At 34.6% G+C, this 12,317-nt stretch overlaps 2 protein-coding genes across 2 annotated transcripts; one reads left to right on the top strand and one right to left on the bottom strand.

Annotated features, from left to right (window-relative positions):
* Nucleotides 5,823-6,985, bottom strand: LOC104734112 (probable WRKY transcription factor 62). Its single transcript, XM_010453621.1, has 2 exons — nt 6,687-6,985; nt 5,823-6,584 (listed from the first exon to the last, which is right to left on the bottom strand). The coding sequence occupies exons 1-2, from the start codon at nt 6,953-6,955 to the stop codon at nt 6,035-6,037; spliced, it is 819 nt and encodes a 272-aa protein (XP_010451923.1). The 5' UTR covers nt 6,956-6,985; the 3' UTR covers nt 5,823-6,034.
* Nucleotides 11,323-12,312, top strand: LOC104737783 (serine/threonine-protein kinase STN8, chloroplastic; the record flags this gene model as incomplete). The annotated part of the gene is made up of 3 exons (XM_010458043.2): nt 11,323-11,928; nt 12,004-12,177; nt 12,268-12,312. Coding segments are annotated over exons 1-3 (762 nt in total), but the record flags the coding sequence as incomplete, so codon positions are not given.

The raw sequence follows: 12,317 nt of genomic DNA, 5'->3' as shown, positions 1-12,317 counted from the left end.
TGTGTTGCAGAGAGAGAGAGAGAGAGGAACTTGTCCTAAGAAAAAAAAAAAAAAAAAAAGAGAAAAAGGAGAGAAGTACACAGATATAAAGAGAAAGAGACTGGTCTGTTGTATAGTAAGCTCCGGGAGATTCAATTCAAGTCTGCAAAGACAAATGCTCTCTCTCCCATCCCCGCTTTTTGTTTCTTTAATGGTATTTCTTGTATTCTACCCCTTTTTCAAAAAACAAAATATATAATGATGATAGTAATACTTATAAAAAACTGTTCACGCTTTTATGATCATAAATAATATTCTCTCCGTTTCAAAATATAAGATGTTTTAGTGAGAACACATATTAATAAATAGTTACTTTTAAAAATTTTAACCAATTATAAACAAATCTGCATAATATATAATATAAATTTAATCTAAAAATTGCATAGAAAATTGGAAATATCTTATATTATGAAACAAAAATACTTTTCTAAACATCCTATATTATGAAATAGAGGAAGTACTAGTAGAAGGAATCAGATTTGAAAATAAAGTAACCAAATGAAAAAATTGGAAGCAGCAAAGAGGATGATGGAGTAGAATAGAAGTGATCTCTTTCTCCCCCAAAGCCTTTCTTGTCCCTTAGCATGCGATGCTACGCCATCATTTCCTTTTTTTTCTTATTATTATAGACATCACAAAGTTTAGTGACATAATGATTTTTAGACAATCTATGATGGTCTAGAGCTTCCACACCTCAAGCACTACTACTACCATAGACTCACTCTCACGCATGTGTTCTGTTTACTAATCTTATGCCAAGACTCACTATATTATCAGAGTTTATTGTTTTTTTCTTTCTTTAATACCAACTTCTTACATTTAATTAAAAATCGCTTCATTGAATGCACACAGTGGAGAGAAGTGGCGTAAACGGTGCTCACTCCATCTCCCCGTTGACTTTTAGCCTCACTATCTTCTCTTCTTCTTCCTTTTTATATTGGTTTTTATGTGTGTGGATCATACTAGTTTAATGGAAAATAACTCCTCCATTATCACTAACTAAACGGAAAAAATGTCAAAAAAAATTCCAAAATTTTCAAATTTAAGACGAAAAAATCATGAACTTTTGAAATGTCATTTTAATCACAAAGTTTGGTTTGACTTTTAGATAAACTAGTAAAGTTTCGTTGACTCAGCCATTTCAAACATAACTTTAAGTTTCCGCTAACGGACTTATTTTCGGTTAACCATCTCCGTTTAGTCAAAATCAGGATATATAGTTTGATTACTTATATAAATTGAAAGTATTACGTGGTCCAGTGGCATCTGCGGGAGTTTGCTTTCCATCTGCCCTGGGTTCAACTCTATCTGGGCCAATTTTAAAAAAAATAAAAGATACTTGAGGGATTCGAACCCGAGACACAAGAGACGCAAACGACTAAGTATAACCAACTCCGCTAGGAATATTCCTTACAAGTTAATGAAACACACATCATTATATCGTGTTTGATATGTATTTTTAAACTTCTTCCCCACCCAACCATATCCATTAGATCTCGACATCCGCCGCATCAGAACCCTTCTTCGCCGCAAGGATCCGTCAATAACGACCCACAACGTGCTCCTCGAGAGAACAGAAGACGTTGCTTCCTCCGTTGGATAAAGCTTCAGTGGGAATTTGATTTTTTGGTGAATATATTCGCTGCCGCAGCTTGATCCGCCGGTTGCGTTTTGGGTCGTTGTTCTCTTAAATAAACTTGATTTTCAGATCCATAGCTTTATTTTCGCGTATATATTTATATATGTTTGAATAAATGTTATCAAACTGGTTTGGCGTAGTTGGGTCTCGAGTTCGAATCCCAGGTAATGTGTTTTTCAAAAAAATCAAAATATTTGCGTTTGGTTAATGTCGGACTCGCGTGCAAAAAGTTATTTATCTCCCAATTTTACCAACAGACGACACTAACATATTCGTGTAAACATGTAAACAACTTGCATATAATATCGTTTACCGAGTAAACAGAGATGGTTAACAGAAAATTAAGTTAACGGCCTGCTTGAAATGACCGAGTCAATGAAACTTTACTATTTTATCAAAAAGTCAAACCAAACTTTGTGATTAAAATGACATTTCAAAAGTTCATCCTTTTTTCGTCTCAAATTTGAAAGTTGGAGATTTTTTTGATATTTTTCTTCTAACTAAACCCAGACTAAATAAGGATATTTTTATTACTATTCATAACAGAAAAAAAAAAGAAAAAAAAAAAAATCAGGGCTAATGAGTGATATGATGAGGATTGAAAAAAACATGCCTACCAAACGATCTCAAGACTCTACCTTTGTTTCATTCCCAAGCAACAATTCACCACCTTTACATAGCAGTATATCTTAACATCATCATAACATGTGTTACACTTTTTATCCCTTCAGTAGTAAATACATGTTTTTATATTCTGTTTTCTGTTTATTGAGTTTTAGTTACTTTGTTTTATGTTTAGTTATTTATTTTTTAAAACCCAAATTTCGATCATTTTTTTTTTGTTCAGTTCGCATATATTTCAATCTTTAACTCTATTTTTTTAAGTTGGATGTACTGTGAATCAAGAAAATATATATGAGCATATTTTCTCAAGAAAATGAATCGTTTAGTGTTTGTTTTACTCATAGTTAGGTATACAGATTTCCCTTTTTTTCCTATAAAACTGCTGCTCTTACCAAATTGTGTGTGTGCATGATGTTTATATATAAATAAATATTTGACACCCAATATAAATAAATTTATAAATATAACAAATATATGTGGTTGACTCAAAATAATGGATAGACGTGACCAGTAATAGTTCTGTAATGTTCGATTCATGTTAACAAAATCTAAGCATATTAAAAATCTAACGGAAATAAATGTATGGGCTGATGATAGGCACAGCCACACAAAAAAAAAAAAAGTTAAAAGCGTCGATTGCCCAACTAAACCATTAAAGAGTTGCAGTAAGTTGAAATTATCAAACAAGGGAGCAAGAGCAACTATTCCGCTTTTATTCTGATTTGGGCATGATCACCTAATTTAACTAATGGGCTATTTTATTCTCAATTTCAGGCCCATATTTGAATCCTCGAAAGTTAAAAAGCCTTATTTATACGCAAGCCCTTATGCATTTTATTTCCGTCTACATTACTCAAAACTCATATCATTTTTTTTTTTTTTTTTTTCAGTTTTGAAATTCCGGTAAATTAATCATCACTAATCAGCAATTGTAATTTCCTAAGTTTAAAGCTGTATGTTAAAGTAAAACAGTATCAAAATTCAATTTTTTTTGGGCTCTGTTTAAATTTGTGCAGCAAAAATATATGCTTCAAATTAACATCTTAAAAAGTGATACAGTATTACAAAAAAGTCATTGACTCTTTTAAACGAAACGGGTCTTACACCATATATTTGGTCAATATATTGACATTCTTATTCCATGCTTTTTATCTTATAAAAATTTCAAACCATAAACCGCTAAATGTATAATACAAATTATATATATATATATATATATAATTATATGTAAATGAAAAAATAGATTTGAATGTTGGTGGCTTATTCGAATTTCAAATTCTACCTTTGTTGTTTTCCATATTAGTTGGAAATTAATTGGAGTAGTAAATAGAATATAATTGACTAGAAGAACGATGGAGATGTAACAAATTAACATTGAATTTATCATGTTTATCAGCCTACATACATTATATTTGAATTAAATAATATTATATCACATACTACGTACTAGTGTATATATATTGGAATGGTAAAATTATTAGGATACGCTGACCAAATGAATAGGTACGGAAGAAAGTGGAGACGATTTTGACCAGAATGTGTGAATATCGCAATGTGTTTACATTTAATTACCAACCCATCAATTCAAATCAAGAACGTGACTTTTATTTTTTTCCACACGGACGTTGCTTTCACTTTAATTAGCTCTCTCTAACCTAAGCTTTTGGAGTCATCTTATCTTATTATGAATAATACATCTAAATTTAAATATACCTATATAATATTGTATTATAGGAGACTTTAATTTCATACAAGTGCCGATATAGAAAAAAATGCATTACACGTTTATAACGAAACTAGCAAGTAACTTAAGCCTAGATTCTCTCTACTAGTATCAGAGCTAATAGGAGTTCGATATTTTCTTAAGGTCATATAATATATGTATTATAGGTACACGTCGTCCTCTAATAGATCTATATGCTACCCTGTGAACATCGACATGCATACACATGATCGCATACTAACGCCTTAAAAAAGAATCTTAATTTGATGCATTATTTTAACAAGAAATATTCGTGTCCGTTTACCCGCGGATTAATCTCTACTACATGTATTAATTCGAACTTCCATGACGCATACTTTAATATTAGCTGCCATGAATCATGCATACATCTTGAATGATTAATTAAGGTACCAAACAGTATTATCGTCATCCTAATTTTGTTTTTTTTTCTTCTTCTAGAATTCTTAAACAGCATCTACCTATGGGTTGGGTACTATGATTAGGATAATCTTAACTATCCGGTTTTATATTGCATCATATGCGATAAGCTCACATAAACAAAAAGAGGGGGACCATGACATGTTAAATGTCATATTACAGTATAACAAATGCGATGCGTTATCAATATATATTTTTAACTTTTATTTCTTTTGAGAGCATACACGCATTGAAGGACAACACTATACTCTTGGCTCATGGAAATGAGTGCTTCTTTATAATTAGTCAATAGAAAGGCCCTAATTTAACTCAAAAGGAGATATAGTTTGTTTGCCCTTTTTTTTTTCTTCTGAATAATTGATGTATGAATACTATTAATAGGGGTAGTTAGTGGGTACTTAGGGCAGAAGGGTCAAGAAGGGCTCTTTATCTTTCCGATCTGCTTCAATTGCAAGTTCATTGACCTGACCAACAACTTCTTGTCTCGCTACTTTTGACCCTCGTGTTGGAATATTGTACGATTAATCGAATTTGCATGAGCTAGTCTGGTCTTTCATTTAAAAAAAAAATCAATTAGTAAATATATTAGTGATGGAGTGTGGCAAAACTCCGGCGACTGGAAACAGTGGTCCGACGAGTGAAAAACCTAGCTAGCTGGAACAATTTGTTTTTCTTTCTCTTTTGTCAGTTTGTGTATGCTCGTCCCCTCGGGCTCGTAGTGCCTTATGCTTTGCAAAAAAGGCATTTGCCTTAGGCCACACAGAAAAAATAATCAAACACATGCCACATTTTTATCTGTAAACTAGATAGAGCATTTTTTATGTAGTGTTTTAGAAAATTTTTGGAAACAAAACTCAACATTCACATATTTTTGTTTCTTTTTTTTCCTTTACATAAGCTATTATATCTTACTCTTTAAAGTTTTTTTTAAAATTTAATAATTTTTCATTCTTTTTATAACCAAAAAAAAATCTCTCTTAAAAATAATATATGTGAAACTCCACTTTTAAAATTTGCTTTAGGCCTCTACAGACCTTGGCACGACACTGCTCGTAGACACGACACACGAGCATTGTCGCATGCTTAAATATAATGCATACTCACAAGCCACTTGCAAAAATTGATTATATATATATATTAGAAATTTTTGATTGTTTCTCTGGATTCCAACAATGGGTACTAACTTCAATGTAGAATATATACATCATGTCTAGATCTGCTTCAGTGTCACCATCTTTTCTTATAGAAGAGTTGTATACATATATACATTAGGGTGCATCATAATTGTATATGGTAGAAGGGTATTTAAAAAACTTTACTCACAGATTTCCGTTTGTTTTAAAAAAAAAAAAACTGGCAACAATATTACAACCATCATGTATAATATAGGTTAATAATATTAACTCAAAACAAAAGCTCCAAAGTAGAGATTGGATCATATGTTTACGCAAGTACATAGAGAGATGTATATATATGACAAAAAAAACAAAAGTAAGAAAAAAGACGATATATATAGGGTTTAGTATTAAAGACGCTATGTATGATGATAGATCGAGGGGATCGATATATGGTCATGATGATAAGTCATGAGATGTCCAAAAGGGGTTGAACTCGAAAGCCTCCACCGCGTGGGCAACCTCGGACGACATCCACTGGGATGGAGACCACTCTTCTGCTTTATCCGGTGTCGTCATGTATTCATCTTTGATGTGATTCTGATTCTGATTCTGATTCTGACTCTGATGTTGACAGAGGCTATTGGTGGAGGAGGAGGAGAAGAAGCTGGTGTTGGGGTGACCAAATCGGATCATGTGGGATCCCTCGTGGTCTTCGGGGTCAGAGGTGTCAATGGGAAAAGTTGCATAAGCTTGATGGAGCTGGCATGTGTGGTAGCCGAAGTAAGTGGTTGAGTACAATGGTGGATTGTGCTGGATCTTTTGAACCTGCTTCTTTGCTTCACAGTTCTGGTCCTTTGTGTATGCACACTTGTAGTAACTTCTTTGGTGATCAGATTCTTTGATCTGCTTTTGTCCGTATTTCCTCCAGAGGAAACCGTCGTGGTAGATCGGGGTTGAGGATTCATGTCTATGGTAGTCTGAGCTCTCTGCCATTGATGCCTTTCTGCAATCACCGAACTCATCATATTGATGAGCATATCATTCAGTACTGATGATCTCTTGAAGATTTGGAATTTATTCAATCGTGATGTGTATATATTCATACCTTCCCCTCTTGTGAAGTGGTTTCCTTGAGCTCTCAAGAACAGGAGAAGAGTCCTGAGGAGATGAGTTATTGGATTGATCGTCTTGGTGCTCATGATTAGTGTCGATCAAGATGGAGAGAGCATCTGAGAAACAATGGAGGACGGACTTGGCCAAATCCTCCCTTTCCATGGACGAATCTGACTCGGTGTGGTCCATGACGAGCAGCTGGTTGGCGCACCCACGGCCGTGAAGCAGCTTCTCCATGGCCTTTTGTTGGCAAGAGTTCATCTTTTGATTTTATTTTGAGTAATATCGATCTGTGGGTTTATTATAAGTTAGAGATGTGATCGATGTCTCTTTATATATACTGTTGTATATAAAGCTTAAGGTAGGGTGTTTTTAGGAAGTTTCGTATGTGCATGTGAGTTAATTACTATACACTCCTTCGTTAACTTCTCCATCGGATATACTACTCCTATGTAACTTGCATTTTAGGAATGTGCGGATTAATGAGTGACCCCTCGAGATAGAAAAAGACAAAAAAAAACAAGTGTTACTAGTTGACTTACCCAACAACTCTATTTATTATTAAGTAAATTACTTGATTAATCATGTGTAAACTCTAATCTAAGAATTGAACCATGACTTAATGAATCTCTCTACTACAAATTTCATTCATCTCATCTTCTCTTTGCAGTCAAAGAGGTTTCGATCAGTATAGAATTAGCAAGGGGAGCAGTCCCCATATATATATATATGGGATATAAGGGGTCATGTGGCACGTATGGCACCTGAAAAGATGGAACGCCGAATAAACGGGCATAGAAAACGGAGGAGCCACTTTGAACGGCGTAAAAGAGATCGAGCTCCCTCAAAATTAGTGACGTAGGGTTCGTGACCTCATCGTACCGTGACGACGTGACGTCATTGGTAGTTGAGTTATATATGGTTGACAGATCATACAATGCACTAATCTCATCCATCCAACGATGGAGATCAATTGCTGCAAAAGGTTTTCTGGTTTTGTAATATAATAAGCGTAATCCCCATGTGCTCCTATTTTTGTTCTTCGATTTCTTTTCTACTCATGTTTCTTTCTTATATATACTGTCTAGATCTAAAGTACGTAACAGCTTCAACTTTTTTTATTTCTCTCTTTCCCTTTTTCTTCCTTTATAAATAACCATTAAGTAAGCTACATTAATCATATTTAAGCCATTGCTTCTGCTTCAATATCGGCGGCTGAGTTCCTTTCACCTTATTAAGTTGTGACTTTCCTATCACAAATATATATACTGTAACTTCAACTATTACTATTGTTTTAATTATATGAATTTTCAAGTGTTTACCTTTTATATCTAATGGACCTCCCTAGACTTGGTCGTTCCGGTTTTGAGCCTCCCATTTATAAGTAGATATTACTATATATAGTTGTGTAAACATGCTCCCTCACATCATGATGCTCTTTGTGTTAATTGGTATTATATTCTGACCTAATTATATAGATGACTATATAACGTCAAGTAATTTGCTTAGTTTTAAAATTCAAAGCAGCATTAACCAAATAATTAATCAACAAGCTTAGCTGAGTACTTAAATTGTTTATATCTTATTATCTCGTCTCATCCACTAGTTTGACATTATCACGCATGTGCATTATTAAACGGTGTTAGTCGACGGTCTTACCATATAGATGACGTGCCCCAACGTCACTGCAGCCTGCAGGTATAAATAATACAATGCGCTTAATTATTGCTTAATCCTAGCTTCGATCCAATCTTCTCACCATTCATCCGCTAAAGGAAAGTATAAATTGATGAAATTAAATTAAATCTATATTCTATACAGTTAACATTATCTTCTTCTTCTTCTTTTTGGTGAACGTGCGATAGTACTGTATTTAGAAGATGTAAGTAGCATCAACGTATCAATTAAGAATACCTTATTCGGTAAGGTTTACCAGTCAACAGTCGACGGTCGACCCAATTAAAATGGAGAAGATATACTGAAACAATACAGTTTAGTTTAGCGTATAAAATTTGTAAGCGCGAGACAATTTGTTGTAGGTGATTTTGCAAATATGGCAACGATATACGGAACCTCGTTGAAGTCAATCAAAGAGTAAAACGATTGACAAGACTTCCAACGGACCGACTAAGTAACCGCGACTGGAAATAAATATGCTAGTAGTTTTGTTTTGTGATCATTACAAAAATCTGAGTCAGTTTAGCAAACTTGTGCTATTAATTATTAGCAAACGTATAATTCCACCTGTCAAAATTTAATTCTTAGCTAGAAAATATGGTCTTATGATCTTATCGGCAGCTGGTTTTAGTAATTATAGAAAAAAATATATATATATACACATATAAGAATAGCAACAAGATAAAAACATCTCGTAATAGCGTGATATGTGATTATATATGATCTTGTAGTAGTGTAGGGTATATATATAACAAAAAGATTTTTCGATAAAAATGTGAAGGACAATAGCTATTATTTTAGTCTTTAGAAGACATATTTTTTTAAGTCACACAATAGATATATCAATGTTACCGTATTACGTATGCGGGATTATTTAAATAAATATTGTCTTTTGGTCATCATCCGCTAGAATGGGACTAGCTAGAGAGAAGTTGGAATTAATCACGTTCTTGTATTCGACTAATAAAGATTAAAGGGTGTGGATGAGGTGTGTTTTAGTTGTCGTTTCTTGTATTCAACTTGCGGGGTTGGATCTTACTTTACAAATTGATATATCATAGATAGATTTTAATTGTTTCTTTAACAAATTTAATAATTATCAGTCACCTAACTAATAGAGGCGATGGCGATAATAATTGACTGATTGTTTATGTTATAAGTATTGATACATATATTGTATTTGTATAACCTAACCCTTAATTATAAAAATGTAATGTCTGGTTTATTATAAAAAATGGTATGGATGTCTTCTTAGCAGACCCCATGCTTTCGTTGTTTGGACATAGTTTTGATTCCATGTTCCAATTTTATAATGTGGGAGCGTATAATGAAGGGATTAAGAAAAAAAAAAAAAAAGAGAGCTGAAAATGATGAAGTTTGTAGGGGTTAGAAAACTAAAAAGGAGGTCGNAATGTCTGGTTTATTATAAAAAATGGTATGGATGTCTTCTTAGCAGACCCCATGCTTTCGTTGTTTGGACATAGTTTTGATTCCATGTTCCAATTTTATAATGTGGGAGCGTATAATGAAGGGATTAAGAAAAAAAAAAAAAAAGAGAGCTGAAAATGATGAAGTTTGTAGGGGTTAGAAAACTAAAAAGGAGGTCGCTGATGATAGATGGCCTTGAATGTTTTGGGCTAACGTAAGTAAGAATACCAAATATAGATAGTCAAGAGTTAAAAAAAAAAAGGATATATCAAATCAAGTGGATAGAGCCGGTTTCTATGAAAAATAATGAAATCTAAAAACCTATCACAAATTGAATTGTTTATTTGTAGTGGTAGTATCAAATCAATAATAATCACAACAATCTATAAAGTTAAACTACCAATAAAGAGAGAGATCTAAAAGAAAGAATTATATCAAATTTAGTCGTAAAAATATGCGAGAGATATAGAATTCTGCCTGCCTTGTTGTTGTTGTTGGTTAAACAATTAGTTGCCGACAAAAGAAAACGGAATAGAAAATACTCTTAGTAAGGTCATTCGGAATGGGGTTTTAAGAGAGGTTTTAACACAGTAGAATAAATAAAATAATTCAGATAAAAGAAAAAAATATAATAGAGCCTCTTATTTAGTAGACTTGAATTTGAAATAAGAGCTCCTACGTATCACTTATCTGTTGGGCAGTCGAAGAAGAAAGTTTTTTTTTGATAGACGATCGAGTTTTTGTTTCTTTACCTCTCTATCTCTCTCTTTCTCTCTCGATCAGAAGTCTCAAATTGACGAAGTCCCGAATTGACAAAAGAAGGAGATGAAATCAAAGGAAAAAAATTGGAGTCGCCAAATTCAATTAGGGTTTCTCTGCGATCCTAAATCGGAATCGGAATTACATAGCTTTTCACCATTACGACACATGTGTTTATATTGGAATCAGAATCAGAATTACATAGCCAAATTCATCTCTCAGCTGCTTCTTGTGGATCAAGGTCATGACGACACATGTGTTTATATTGGTTCGGAGAGGTACATTACATATTATACAGGAAGTCTCTATGTAACTTTCTTGTTTTTGCATCTAGTTTAATTTTTTTATTAAAACAAAAAAATCAAATTAAGAGACTCAATATTATAACCCACTATTGAAGGAAAACATTTTAATTAGAATTCCGAAAGTTCTTATTCAACAAAAAAATACAAAATATATTAATTAAAAATTTTAAGAGCCCAAAAAATATAACCCCATTGTGGATGCCTAAGTGAAAATGGGTTTCTCAAAAAAAATTAGCGGAATAAATTTGGAATCTCGCGTGAAATAAGAATGGGCCTCTTCCAGATCAAGAGAAAAAGTCCAATTGTAAGGAGACCCCATTACAGAGATCTTTGGAAGAATCAATCATGCAACTCGGTTTGATGGACATATCGAATTGGGCCACTTGAGTCTTTCGACACGAAGAAGAAGAAGATGTCTGTCCCTCATCGTCATTGTCGAGACTCGAGAGACCCTCTTTGGACATAAAATAAATAAATGAACCAGCCAACCAACCAAAAACAGAGCTGAGAAGAGAAGATAAGATGGCCTCTCTTCTCTCTCCCGCCACCACCGCGGCCGTAGCATTTCACTCTTGCGGCTTCTCCACCACGCACTCTCCCTTTTCATCCCAAAACAGCCTTTTCCTTCTCAGCCGCCGGAGTGGCATGATGAGATGCAGTTTCTCTCCTCAGGACATTGTTCCTCTTGATTCTCTATCCCATCTCCCTGCTGTCCTTGAGTTTCAGAATTCCTTTTCGGATTCCCAGAAATGGGGATTCTTTGCTTCCGCCGGACTCGTCTGGTTTTACCTCACCGCCAGGCCCGGCGTTCTCATCGGCGCCATTGACGCCTACCTTCTCGCTCCCCTCCAGCTTGCCCTCGACACTCTTTTTGGGACTAGGAGGTTGAAGAGGTCAGATTTCTTGGTCACTGAGAAACTCGGCGAAGGCTCTTTCGGCGTGGTCTATGCCGGCGTCCTGCTCCCCAAGAACTCTACTGTTAATGATGACGTCAGGGTTAGCAAAGCTCGAGCTAAAGCTATGGACTTTACCGGAGAATTCAAGCAGAGAGTCATTCTCAAGAAGGTATATACATACATACCCCTTGACCTGAACTGATACAAGTGAAATCAAAGACTTCATCATCAATAAATAATGCAGGTGAAGCTAGGAGTACGAGGTGCGGAGGAATTCGGCGACTACGAAGAGTGGTTCAACTACAGACTCTCAAGGGCGGCTCCTGAGACCTGCGCTGAGTTTCTCGGAAGCTTTGTCGCAGACAAGACCAACACCATGTTTACCAAAGGCGGCAAATGGCTTGTCTGGAGGTTCGAGGTGCTCTTCTCTTACCTTAATTACTATCTATATTTGTTCTACACAATGAAGCTCCTCTCTGCTGGTTTGATGAATGTCTTCTTTCAACAGGGGGACCGTGACCTCGCTGATTACATGAAAGATCGGAGCTTCCCTTCCAA

Source organism: Camelina sativa, chromosome 13, assembly GCF_000633955.1.
Source record: "Camelina sativa cultivar DH55 chromosome 13, Cs, whole genome shotgun sequence".
Lineage (NCBI taxonomy): Eukaryota > Viridiplantae > Streptophyta > Magnoliopsida > Brassicales > Brassicaceae > Camelina > Camelina sativa.
This window is presented reverse-complemented; position numbering and strand designations above follow the sequence as displayed.